Raw genomic sequence first — 13,899 nt, 5'->3', positions numbered from 1 at the left:
GGGAGTTTGGGGACAGTTTCAAAACAGGCGAGAGCACAGAATCTTTTTTCTTTTGTTTAGTTTCAAGTCTATTTCTTTTATTTCCTAAAAAAGGATTCCTGTCTGAAGTCAGTTAGAAGGATTTTTCTCATCAAATCTCATTTCAGTTAAGATGACAAAGACGGGAGGCCTTTATAATTATTATGACCTAACAGAGGTTCAGACCACCATCATTATCAGCGTTCTGTGAGAGGTTTAGATCCTCTATCTGAAAAGGTTGGGCCTCTTTTTCTAAATGATCTCTTCTTCTGGCAATGTGCTGAGAAAGCTGGCAGTAATGCCAAACAGACACACACGCATCTCAGCAGATTAGCCCTGCCAGGAGCTGAATGCTCCTCCCATGCTAACATGTCACTGGCCACCTCCTCTACTGCAAGAAATGGAGGTGGCCAAGAGAACCCCAGAGCTTCAGGTGGTGAGTTCCAGTCCTGAATAAATCTCTGCCAGACTGTGGTGATGTGAGAGGGAGAAACAGTGCCATGCAAAGAGAGTAAGAAAGTCATAAGCCCTGCTTAAAAATGCAGAGCTGGCAAAGAGCTTCTGGTTTGATCTGTCAGACTCCAATGTGTGCTGCAATTCACCCAATAATCGTTTCCCTGCCAAGTGACCTCTTTTTCCCCCCTCCTGCTGTGGTGATGGGGGTAATTAAAGTGATTGCTTCAACCTGTCTCACAAAAAAAAAAAAAAGCAGTCCACTGTATAAAGTCAGCCCTGAATAATTTTCTACCTTGTCATGTTCTTTACCCACAGAAAGCTAATTGGTGTGTGTAATTGCTCATATTAACGGCAGTGACATACTACTGACACAGCTGTAGCGTTGGGAGTAGACGCATACCTACATGTTGAGTGAGTCCCAAATGAAGGAGGTTTGGCTGAATGCCCCTGTTCCACTCGTGGCAAGGAACAATGAGAAAACCATTGTCTGTCCCACTCGCAAACCTACATTACGTTTAGGAAAGTGCTGCAGCTGCATGAAATGACCTCAGACTGCTGTCTGTGTTTCCTTTTTGTCCTGCATAACCTAAGATTTGACCCCCAGACAGCAGCATAAGGGTGGCCCAACAGCTTCACAGGCTGCACTCAGTAATGAATCACGGGTTGTACGTCATGTTTATACAGAAAGGACTTTCTTTATTTTCTCATTCCTCACCAATAGTCTCCGCCAGCCATGCACTTTTCATAAATGGGTCCGTCTAGTTCTTTGGCATCAGGGAAGATGGTCTCATGATGGATGATGATGGTCTTGATGATCTCGTTGACATGGGCCTGGCAGGAGACCTGGTCCTGGCTGTCTGGTGTGGGCATGAGTGTGGGGCCAAAGCATATGGCCAGGTTGTATGGGTCCATCATGTTCTCATCACTGTACTGGGACAAACTGGAGAGGGAAGGGGAGGTTGGTGGGAGGTAAGAGAACAGAAACAGGGCCAACAGTTATGATCAGATGACAGTGGATCCCCATGACCAGGGGAGAGATTTACTGAGAGGATACAGCCCTTGTAAACTAGGATAAAGGAAGGCTTTACTGTTATGTGTCTGGAAACTTACTGGTTGAGGAAGGCGAAGAGGTAGCGCATGACGATGAGGACTGATCTGGGAATGGTCAGGAGGATCTTGCGGATGTACAGAGCTCTGTCATACAGGTTCTCTATTCCTAGAAAAAACAGGGTATGGTTTATGATCTTGGTATACTTGTAAATTTTGTGAAATGAAATTAAACTTAGTTTCACTTCTGGAAAAGGAATCCAGAGCCCATGCTCGTCAGACAAAGAAGTCTTTTCCATATACAACTTTTAATGGACAGTGCCCATGTATTGATTATTACCAGATAAAGAGCATATTGAAGCTATCCCAATGACTTCTTAGAAGTACTGTGTGACCCTGTGAGAAATGAGCACTAATGAGAGTGACTCATTTGCAACAAACTTTATCACTGATCGTCATCAGAGCTTTATACAGAGGTAAAAGATTCAGAATCTTCTTATATTGCATTTCATTAAAATGCTTGTGGATTCCAACCTTTGTCTTTCACTACCATCACATTTGTTCTACTGTGGCACCCGAAGCAGCCTTTTTTATTCAGCTCAGCTGGAGCTGTGCTGGCTTGCTAAAAATAGTCCTGTCACCCTCCAGCTACTCTGTGCCATCTGGGATTTGGACTTCTGGGATATATGTGATGTACTTCATTTTTCATGAATAGCTAAACCAGGACTGGGAGGCTCTGCCAGACTTCAGGAGTAAGAATTTACCCAGAGAACACTGAAATATCATCGACACCTGCACTTAACATCCCTATTGCAAATTCCAAACTGAAACCTATTTGGAGTTGTAAGACAATGCTTTGTTTTCAAGTGAGAGCAGTGATTTTGTAGCAGGTCTGTGCAGCTCCATATGGAATAAGGAGAGGGTTTCTAATATGGAGCCTGCTGGGCGTTCAGCCCACACTGCAATAACTGACATGTTGAGCTGGGGAATGCATCCAGGGAATCCCCATCACTCATCCTGCACAAATATGTAAAAGTGCTCCCAAGAAACAAACACCACGTGCGTTTGTTTCTTACAGCCCACAATATGTCCAGATGACTCTCGTTCCTTCTGTGCATATTTCATTGTACTTCAACGTAGTCAAAAAGCACCACCATGTTGTGTTTTAAAAGCAACACAGAGAGAGCTGAGTGGTCCATGAACTGACCCGGTCACATGACAATGACACTATTCTTGGAAGGACTTTTGCGTGTCTTAGTTCTGTGGACATTCAACATTCGACCACCATCCTGTAAGTGTGCATGACCAGCTTTGTTCAATTTATGACAGACCTCATGCCCTCATCCAAATACCACAGAGTCAAAGCCATTCTGCTTTCATATGATTTTTTTTTTTTTAATCTTGTAAAAAAAAAAACAAACAAAAAACATCAAAGTTTTGGGAGATGTATTTTAAATAGTAAAGTAAACCAGGTTCATTTATCAGTGAGGACCAAAATTAAATCTGAAGGAGAGGAAGTGATTTAGTAACACTGAAAAAATTCATGTTAATTACTTCGACAGAAAGACATTGCGTTAATCAGTCATGATCAACAAGACCAGCATAAAAATGAGTGTTCTTACTTATGCACGAGAGCAGGTCACTGAACCTCTCTTTAGGGAAAAGGGGATTTTCCAGACCCCGGAAGTAAAGTTTGAGGACGCCAGCCACTGAGTTGATGTCGTGATTGTTCTCATCATCAGTCAGAGGGTCGTTTCCTAAAACATAGACAGATCACCAGGTCAGACAGCATGAGTAACAAATTACAGCATCCCGGCTCCATGTGAAATATAACTGATTAACTAAAACTCAAAAAGTGGCTTAATATGAATTTAATGGAATATGCCACATTATATCCATTTGATAATGTGCAGCTGTTAGCGTTTTAACAAACATATTGTACCTCTTTCGAATGAATTCTTGATGTCATTGACTTCCAGCTGGGATCCAGATACACGGAATATTCCTTGATGTTGGAGCCCTGTGCCCACACAGAGGGAGGAAGAGCGAAAGAGAGAAAAATACTGAAGAGAGGGATGTGAAGAAAAGCTTTTCATTTGGATCTAAAAAACACATCCTGCTCTTTAAGCCCCTGCACTATTCTAATTACAGAAAATTAATGAGTCAGGGAGACCACAATCAAGCTTTACTAAAGTGTCTCCCAGCTGGGATTAGGCCTTACTGAGAGGTCAACGGTCAGGAGGAGCATAATTAGTCTGCTGTTTGTCTCCTTTTAGATTTCCCTTTGGACATCTTCAGCTGGCAGCCCCCTGCAAACGCTCACTACAGCTCTCCACTGTCACATCTTTAAAGATTAGAGTTAACTTTATTTCTCTTGATCTGTATTAAGACCAATATTCTAACTCAGAAATTGTGCAGGAATAAGCAATGCCCATCTGTCTCATGATACATTACGTTGTCAGGGTTAGGGGGGACTGCGCCGCTATAAACAGGATGGAATTGGCATTTTCCTCGTACACACCCTAAACTATAAAGGTGTGCCACCTCTCATCAACATTAAATACATCCATAAAAAGCAGGTTGGTTAAGATTAAAAGGTCAAATAAAATGTAAATATATCTCATTAGCAATTCATGATTGCTTGACTGAAGTATCCAAAATGTGTATGCAGACCAATACCAACCAACTCACCATACAAATTTATGTAGCGAATGCAGCTTTCCACCACACGGGGGATAGCTTGACCAGAGTCCTTAGAAGGCAGGATAAACAAAAACACCCAAATGTCAGATGATGTTGAGTTTGCCCTTTTGTTATAAGCACAATACTTAGAGCCCGACCCATTCAGGATTTCTGAGAATTTCTGACAATTTTACACGTAGATATTATGGATTTTATACTTATTCCTCCATCTTTACTCATATTTCAATAACAGCTAATTTAAGTGTAATTGTAGAAGAAATTCCTTAAAAAGTTCTGTAAATAAACAAAAGCATGAAATTAATAATTACATATGCACTGAATGCTCTAAAATGTCCTTTTGCATATCTGCAAACATATAAACTAAAGCCATGAATGAATATCTTTTATAATCATGAGCGTGCTGATTATTTGCAGATTACTGGTCGGGCTCCAATAGCAACTCATCAAGACAATGTTAGAAATATTTCAACATGCACACAGTGTCAGTTAAGTCTGGAGGATAGCAGAAAAGGTGAAGATTATTGTGTTGAGATCTGACTAAGACGGACTGAGTTGACTTCACCAGCTATTTACCTGTTTATCCCAAACTGATTGCAATGATTAGCAAATATCAGCCTCCAGTGCAGCTAAATATACTTTGTCTTTCTATGCTGTTTAAATTAAGAAGAGCTTATCTATAGAGCCACAAACTCAATATGTAGCCCAGTACAGAACGAGATGGGGGGGGGCACCATTTCCTTCAGGGAAAACACATTCCTCTCACGTAGGTAGATGTGGACTGTGCTCTTGCTCTGTGTCGGCGCCAGCTGCTCCTGTGGCTCAGTGCTGGACAGTGACTCAGCACATGACTTTAATGACACAGTGGATCTGTTTACAGCCCCCAGGGGTAAATGCATGGGTCCAAACACAGCACCCATGCCAAAATTGACTATCTATCATTGGTGTGGAGCTGTGGGGGTTAAGGCACCGGTCTGGGCAGCAGGATTATGTAATGTTATTTCCCTGGATAAGTGAGGCTGGGGATGGCGGCCAGGGAAAACTAATTTTAACTAGATACACAATTTTCCTCAAAGTCTGTAGGTATTATTGATTGGCTTCAACTCAGTCTGTCTGAATTCACTCATAACTTTAATGACAAACACAATTTGAAGTGAAAACACTGTTAAGGAAAGACAGACAAAGAAAATGAGCGCAGGCAAGCAGCATGGGCTCCCCCAAGATGCTTTAAGGTGTCTACCTGATGTCGAGCGTGTGAGTTCCTTCGTCCACGGCTACAGAGAAATGTTGCAAGAGCCAGAGATGACAGAGAGAGATGGAGAGAGAGAAAGAGAGAGAGAGAGAGAGAGAGAAAAGCAAGACCCAGATTAGGACAGCTGCCCACCAAAGCCTTAACTAAGAGTGCACCCTCATTCCACTGTGCTGGCATCGAACCCCCAAAGGAAACAGTGAGAACTGGACAGGACCAGGTCGGACTGAACGCAGCCACCAGTGAGAGGCAGTGTAGAGGCTGGAGGAGAGGGAGGCAGCATGCCTTATCAGTCTGGCATCTGCTCCTCTGACTGCCATTTATTCCCTTGCTTTCACTAGCCTCTGCGCTCACTCTGGCAGAGGCGGAGAGACTATCTCTGCCAGAACAGCTCAGTGATGCCAGGTCAGCAATGAGTCAGGGGAGCTGACGAAGACAAACATTTATCCCTCCACCTGCCATTCCTCTCCTCCTGCAGCTCTCCAAATCTATCAGTGCCACCTTTACATCTCAGACGCAGACAGCAAGAGCTCACTGACTCATGAGGAAGGTTTCCAGAATCCATCTTAGCTTTTTTTTTTTTTTGGCTAAATATAAATTGCAGCTAAGATGCCTTGGGGGAACCCACCAAAATGGCCAGAAAGCCAGAGCAAGATAGAAAATAGAAAGGAGGCGGAGCGATGTCAGGCGAGCGGACTCATAATCAGTACCTTGATAAACGACTCCAAATTGCCATTAAATAACCTAACATTAAAAACAGAGCGGGGTCTAGCCCGCCGGGTGCCAGTGTGGGTTTTGAGCGGCCCATTTGGATGTCTAGAATACAAAAAGTGCATTACATTAAATAAACAATCTAGTTCTCCCGTCAAAATGATTAATCTCTACGAACTCATTCTTACTAATTTACTGTCTAATCTTTAAGAATCATCCAATTTAAGATGATGGACAGGTGAATGGCAGAGTTTATAGACACTGCTGAATAAAATCCTCCTTTTTTCCCAACAATCCAATCTTTTTTTTTTTTCTTCACGAGATATCATAAGCCATTAAATTTAGACTTCACTGAGAACACTGCATATGTGAGTGTCCACCTTTAGACAGGCCCAGCAGGGTTTTTCCTCTCTTAGTTTGTGTGAATGCGTGTTTGACTTCTCCTGACCAGTAGGACTGTGTTCAGGATTTTGAATGCTTTTGCTGCTCAATCATAATGACGAAATAAAAAAAAAAACAAAACAAAACAAAACACATTGAACAAATTTCAGTAAGTTCAAGCTTCTTAACAGCAATGTAGGTAATTGTAGCTAATGCTACACTTGAAAATGAATATTGATGTTGTCTCAAAAATTTAAAACTGAGGATGAAACTGATACATCCTTCTGTTGTACTTTGAACCTGACACTAGCACATTTAAATTTTATGCAAAGTTCGTCTCCTTTTCTCTTTTTTTGCATTCTTAATTTCCTTGGTTAAACATTCTCTTCTTTACAGCCTCTGATTACCAGTTAAGGCCTAACGAGCAGCACTATTTGGACCGTGGAGAGCACAGCATGCGATATGACACCACATTGGGCTTAAAAAGACGCCACACATCTGCTCCAATTTCCAGAGTCCAACTATGGACTTTTCTGTGTTCATGACTCCACACTTCTGTTGAACTGTTGACAAAAGGTCTTGTAACTGGCTTAAAAATAAAAAATAAAAAATACAAAAAAAATACAAAAACATGTTCTAGATATGTATCTTAAATATGCACAGATTCTGAAATGTGTGTCCGTGACAGTGTGTACTTTACCTTGTGGTCATGTAGTCAGCTCTGTGGCCTGTGGGTTCAGAGAGAAAAGAAAAGAGATGTGAGGGGAAGTTAAATGTGTCAGCATGCCAGGACCTGTATCCGAGGTCCCTGCGGTGCGTTGTGCATATGCCTCGTGAACCATTTGAGGCCTGCCATCTGTCCGCAACCACTGGCCTCTTGAAAAGCACAAACAAAACCAATCTACACACCTATGAGCACACACGTGCGTGCACACAAAAAGGCAGCCCTTGAGTTTCATTACGGCACAAACAAACATTTACTGGGCACATGGTGGTACAGTTTACATCTGATGGAGGCACACAGACACACTAATCATTATAGTATCTCACAGGGAAACAAGTTTGGACAAGGAGAGATGGACTAGAACAGAAAAGCTTCCAAATTGTTCTGGAGAACATGAGTGTTTTTGTTTGGGTGGCCATCTGTTCCGATGAACAGGATCTGACCTGTCAGCGTGTCTGTGTGACACACTGTGCCTCGGCTCATTCACAACAATATGATTAAGCAGCATGTGGGAGAAGCAGGAGTGTTTTCTCTTCCTCATTAGCACACATCACTATTACTCATTACTCAGACAGTTTGACAGGGAGCACCAGGACTGTGGGTTAGAACAATGACTGACAGACACTCTTTGGGTTGACGGTAGATTAGCTGATGCCTCGAGGAGATCCAGCCAGTGTAGAAAAAGAAACTGCCACATAATGACCACAACCCTTATAATACATTGTAGCCCTTTATGTTGGGAGTAAATGAGTCAGTAAGATGGATAATACATCTTCATAATCTCCGTCTTCTCTGCCTTGCCTGGCTGAAACCCAGATTACTACCTCAGAGTCTTAACTAGTGGAAAAAGCAGGTGAACGATGGGAGACTTGCCACAAAAGGGGGCTGACTGCCACTGAGGAAAATAAAAATAACACATTTATATGATGCATTGGTTGTTTGGACCCTTAATCTGATTTTTTTTTTTTTTTTTTTTTTTTTTTAAACTAATGTCAGCCTGGTGGAAGTGATCTTGACATTCGGAGGTTGGGTTCAAGTGCTCAACATGGTGTGGGGAGGCAGCTGCAACAGGCGGGCGAGTAAAGGGATCGTGACTCTACCTTCACCGAGTGTCCTTTTCAGCAAGTCGTGTTTGGCCTGCAGCTTGGAGATGAGATTACTGCCCTCCAGAAACTCCCGGAATTTCTGCAGAGAATTGAGAGCAATTACACAGTGGCTCTGAGTGCCAGACGCAGCACCCGCTTTTAAGACAGCAATCTACGATAAGGCAACCAAGGGCAAAGGACACGCTCAGAGTCGCTTTAAAGCCTTTATCAGACCATGTTCATCTTCAGACTGGAACAGGATAGCAATTAGCCTTACAAGATGAAAATATGTTGGGAGTACAACCATTTTGTCAGCTGATCAAAGATTTCAAAGGGGTTCTAAGTGCATGGAATTCAGAGTTCAGTAGAATTTAAATGCACATTAAAGTCCAGACAAGAGTTCTCACTTTATTTTTTTGGATTAATCTTAAGAAGTAATTTTAGCAAGTATTGAATTCGCCTTTTCATTTTAAGTTAAAAATTAGGTTACATTAAGAGTGAAGTGTTTTACTGTCGGATTCACTCACTCATATCCAGCAAGTCTTCTTGTAATCCACACATCTCCCACACTCACCATGAAGTAGAACTGTTCTGTCTCCTGCTGGTTGGCTCTCCTCTTGGCGATGCTGGGTTTGCTGAGGTATGTTTCAGACACCGTGGACTTCACCGACTCGGTGGACCGGCTGTGGTGGAAACACTCAGACACGTCATAATCTTCGATGGTCACCATGTCCTGGATGGTGGTCAGGGTGGCCTCAGATGTCTTTTTGATCTGGGAAAACAAGGCACCGGGGTAGATGATGAAGAATGTGTTGGAGCAAAGAGATGTCTGCTTAAAAGCTAAATGTCATCTCATGATGTTACCATCACAGCATACTCAGCTGCTTGTATCATCACACTTCCTGAGAAACCCGCTTTCCATCCCATCTCACACTGAAAAATTCTGGTGTTTTTTGACAAGAAACAAAAATCCATCAGGCCCTGGACCTGACTCTGGGCCAAAGCAATCCATCTGTGTGTGCTCGGAGGGACCAGCAGTGAACTGTGTCAGCGGGAGGCAGCACTTTCAGTTGCAGGCTTTTAAGATGAATTTCCATAACCACCTCTTCCCTGTCAACAGGAGTGCTTCGCTTATAAATCTCAGGATTTGGCTGAGCATGGCCTGCCACTTAGTGAGAGGGATGTTTCAGCCAGTGTGGTGCTACGGGCAGTGGCCATGTCTACTTTATGATGACAACATGTGACAGACTCTGTGGCAAACAAATAGGAGGGGGCGATTGAGTATGTAGCAGCTCCACAGAATTTAAGCGGACAAAATATATATAAATTAATAGTGAAGACAATAAATAAAAATGGCAGATTATAGAGGTCATGGTACAATGGTGTTGGAGCTATATGGAGCTAAAGCTAAGATTTCATCCAAAAAAAAAATCTGTTAGAAGAATGAAGTCATAATTTGATTAATTATTAATAATGCCATCACAAAAATGAAGAGTGTCATTTATTTTCTAAGCCACATTTTGTTAAATGAGTGCTCATTTCCATAAAACCAGATCCTGGGCCATGCAACTAAAAGTTTCATTCTTTGAGCATTACAGGAAAAGTCAGGGCATCACTAAAGTCAGAAGGTTTACGCGACCGACAATTTCCCTTAATCATCCAAACAGTTGTAGAGATATTTTAGTCTTAAAAAAAAAAAAAAAAAAAAAAGGATTTCCATCCATAGTTCCCAGCTGATGCGTATGTGTCTGGCAATTTTAAATATTTTATGAATTACATTGTATAATGTCAAGAGCAAAAATGTAATGTTAGGACCATTAAGTGAAGGCTAAAAAGCAATTACCCTTTGCACGCTACCATTTGATGGTGATCAACAAATTGTGAGGATGACAAAAATACTTATATTTACTAAAATTGGACATATGATCAGTGATGTTGAAAGACATTAATTAAGGTGATTAAACAAGGGACCAGTCAGGGACCTACATTCAGCCTGACGTTTCATCTTTCAAATTCATTTGCAAACTGCCCATTTTACTAAAATAATACTAATAATAATAATGTATGACCATGCCAACTAAGGGCATTTACATAATAAGAGGAAATAGGAAAAGAGGGCACAACAAAAAAGATGAGACGTGTGGCAGACAAGGAAGAAGACTCTTAAGGACTGTCAAGTGTGAGCATGAATCACTGCTCTGAAAAATTTGCAAAGGCCAAGAGGCCTTTTTGATGCAGAATACTGACAACCACGTCTCGGGGGTGGTGGTAACAACAACAACAACAACAACAACAACAATAAAAAAAAAAAAAAAAAAAAAACCTCACCAAAAGGTTTTCAAAAGAAACACTCCAGGGGGGAAATGAGAGGTGCTGTTGCATCATGGCTTGCTTGTGCGAAATTTTAAAAAGGTGGGGGCCCCACAAGGTCAATAGGGGCCTGAGTGAGGCGCAGCTGGAATTCCTTCTAATTAATCTTAAAAGGTCAATAGGACTGCTGCTCAGAAGTGGTGACCCCAGTGAGGGAGTCTGACCTCTGTGCTAATGAAAGAACAAGGTGAATGTCTGGTTCTTCACACCAAGACAAACGTGGCTTGTAGCTTGTTTCTTTAAACCGCATGGCCTGTGACTCATTTGGCCCTCAAGAAAGAACAAAAGCCACCTGAGAAGTGAGGTGGACTTGGCCTCTTTCACGTGTTGATGTGATGGATTATAGCGTGGACACACACTGGTAGAGACACAATGTGGATATAATTAGAGTCGTCATCCGCCCCTTACAGTGAAAAAACAAAGATTTGACCAAGGCTAGAAGAGGACATTTCTGATTGGAATTTAAAAAACAAAACAAAACGAAACAAAAAAAAAACCTACTGGTTTAAATAGATGAGAGAAATCCCCGGGTGCCACTTCACATGAATGCACTAGTTTTATCCACAGCTAGTCCCTGAAATAGGTAAATCAATGAGACCTAGAATCACCCTTTGAATGAGTTGGGGCTGACTCTCCTGGGTCCTAGGCGGCCTCTCTTCATCTGGCAGCAGTGGAAGCGAGAGGCCTGGCTGTCATTGTAAAGATATGCATGCAAGAGAATTGCTCTTGGTGGAAAAGCTGTTGAGTTTATCCATTATTCAGCAGACCAGTAGTAACCAGTATTCACCGCTGGGCTCAATTATAACAGCGCTTTTACAGAAAACGGGTGGAAATGCCCATTAGTCTCTACAGCTGCACCGCAGACCTGAAGAAAAGTCCCTGGGATTGTGTTAGGCGTACTTCATTTTAAGAACCAGGGCTTGACATGCTTTGCGCTCTTATGTATGAGGAGCTGAGTCAGCCAGTTGTTGGTGAGTAGTATGAAAACAGGATTTTTACAGCCAAAATCCAGAATGATTTCACTTGTCAGACTTACAAATCAGTGTCATTCAGAAAGGCAGCAGCACAGCATGACCCACAGTCATCTCCACGTCCATAGCCTACTACAGAGCCTGTGGGTTGTGTGTAATCTGCTGATCATCCTGCTTTGAGTGCAAACAGACAGGCTTTGATCTGCCTCCCTGAGATTTATCTGAGGAAAAAACAAACACTCCCTGCGAGGGAGATTGCCAGAGTTTTGCGCGTCTCAAGAATAACTGTTATGTATGCTTCCCACCAGACATGTTGGGAAGGTGTAAAATTAGTCTGAAAACACTGAAATGAAATGAATGATGTCCTCATCATTAACACAGAAAAGAATCTGTGTTCATTTCTCCCACCCAGCAGGGCCATCTTAAACCAGACAATTTATTAAGAGTCTACAAAACCTAAAACTAAGTCACCAATGACGGAAAGTAAATTATTAAGTATTGGTTTGATTTCCCATTTCACAGAAGTCAAAGAGGTTTGAGGAAACAGCTGTACTTCTATTAAGCACTGCCCTGGAGCTTTTCCTGGCCGGATGAAGGCAAACTCTTTTTCTCTGTTGTTCATTTGACATTTGTGCTTGTAAATTGTCACAATGCTTTCAAAGTTCATTTTCAAGGATGTATCTAGCACGCTGTTCCCAGGAAGAGAGGCCATCTGGTGATCCTAACACAAGGCAGCAGCGTCCTCCAATTCTGACCCACCAGGACATCCGCGGCAAACAAGGACATGAAGCAACCAGGCCTTGTCATCATACCTGCACACACACACACACTGCACAAACACACACGCACGCACTGCACAAACACACACACCAGAGTATGTGCCCTGTTGTAGAAATACCTTTACTACTGCACCTTGTCTGAATGTGAACATCTCCAGCAGGACACAGACTGGTCAGCAAACATGGCGTTAAACACTGAGTCTCAATAAGAATTTGTGGGGGTATGACTAATGATAACTTTAGCTATCATAAATTTTTCTATTAATCTATGAGACGTCAAAGACATGCTGTGGTATAGCTGCTCATCACCAGCCGTGAACGTCAAAAAACATTTTCAAGTCTTGCTTTGTACCATACAGGCCAAAACCAAAAGATCCCCATTCAATGTAAAATGCGATTAACAAATATTTGGCATTTTTACTCAAAGGGAAATTAAAAATGAACACTGGGACTTTTTAACCACAACGTAGCACTAATTGTGAATGGTGGCCCTCTATTTTCTTCATTGAAAAATTGCAGACTCACACACAAGGACACACAAGGAACAGGAAAGGGTGCCATCCATTCAGTACTGGCGTCAGCATCATTTTTAGTCTTACTGTAAAACAACTCTAGTAAATTACTGCTAATGCAAACCTAACATTTCTGGCTGCTGCTTTACATTAAAAGGATTAGCAAGAAACTGGTGAAAAACAGTGGACTTTTTTTGTTTATGTAAATAAATATGCACAAGAAGTGGCAGCCATGATGTGCTTTTAGATGAAGAAATGTCACAGTCTCCTCAGGAAATGAATCAACTTTACCACTCCTACCTTTAGCACCTGTGGTTGCTCATGGCATGGTGTAATTACAAGCCAATTATAAACTGTGCTTTGTTAGCACAATGTGAGTGCTTTTGGCCTTGCTGTAAAGAGACAGACCTATTACTCCTCATCTATTTCTACTTAGCTTGCGTTTGCTAGCGCTGCCACAATTGTAGGACTAGTGGTGTTAAACTATATCTTCTACAGTAATCAAGACCAGCCTGCAAGTTATTTCAATCTATATACGATAGGAAGACAGTGTGCTGATGAGGAGGGAGAAATAGACAGGGCGTACAAAGAAAAGTGCCAGTGGGAGCTCATAGAGATGAAGCAGGTCAGATACAAGACAATAGTTGGCCTGATGGGCGTGACTGCGTGAATCAACAGCAGTTGCATCCTTCCTTCCCTGTTGTCAAAACAGAGAAGCACAGGATGTGTTTTCTGCAAATAAAACCAAGACAGAGAAATCTATCGGTGAGAGCAAAAATGACAGAAAGGGTTTGATGGCTACCTGCAGGGCATGGCAAAGAGGAAAATATAGTGCATGTGCGTGTGTGGTGTTTCAATGCAAAAAACCTTTGATTCTGCAAAGATCATCAGCAACT

At 42.0% G+C, this 13,899-nt stretch overlaps 1 protein-coding gene across 5 annotated transcripts in view; it reads right to left on the bottom strand.

Moving 5' to 3' along the window:
* srgap1a (SLIT-ROBO Rho GTPase activating protein 1a) overlaps positions 1-13,899 on the bottom strand; it is a 73,401-nt gene that overhangs the window by 13,729 nt on the left and 45,773 nt on the right. For 2 of the 5 annotated variants that reach the window (XM_029522329.1, XM_029522328.1), the window contains exons 9-17: positions 8,946-9,143; positions 8,387-8,471; positions 7,263-7,290; positions 6,181-6,286; positions 4,213-4,273; positions 3,464-3,541; positions 3,144-3,278; positions 1,585-1,690; positions 1,190-1,414 (exon numbers count right to left, since the gene is read on the bottom strand). In XM_029522329.1, coding sequence (XP_029378189.1) covers positions 1,190-1,414; positions 1,585-1,690; positions 3,144-3,278; positions 3,464-3,541; positions 4,213-4,273; positions 6,181-6,286; positions 7,263-7,290; positions 8,387-8,471; positions 8,946-9,143 — 1,022 coding nt within the window. Of the gene's footprint in view, positions 1-1,189; positions 1,415-1,584; positions 1,691-3,143; positions 3,279-3,463; positions 3,542-4,212; positions 4,274-5,461; positions 5,496-6,180; positions 6,287-7,262; positions 7,291-8,386; positions 8,472-8,945; positions 9,144-13,899 lie in introns of those variants that run through there. The other 3 variants (XM_029522331.1, XM_029522330.1, XM_029522332.1) reach the window with 2 other exon arrangements.

The sequence above is a fragment of the Echeneis naucrates genome, chromosome 16, assembly GCF_900963305.1.
Source record: "Echeneis naucrates chromosome 16, fEcheNa1.1, whole genome shotgun sequence".
Taxonomy (NCBI): domain Eukaryota; kingdom Metazoa; phylum Chordata; class Actinopteri; order Carangiformes; family Echeneidae; genus Echeneis; species Echeneis naucrates.
This window is presented reverse-complemented; position numbering and strand designations above follow the sequence as displayed.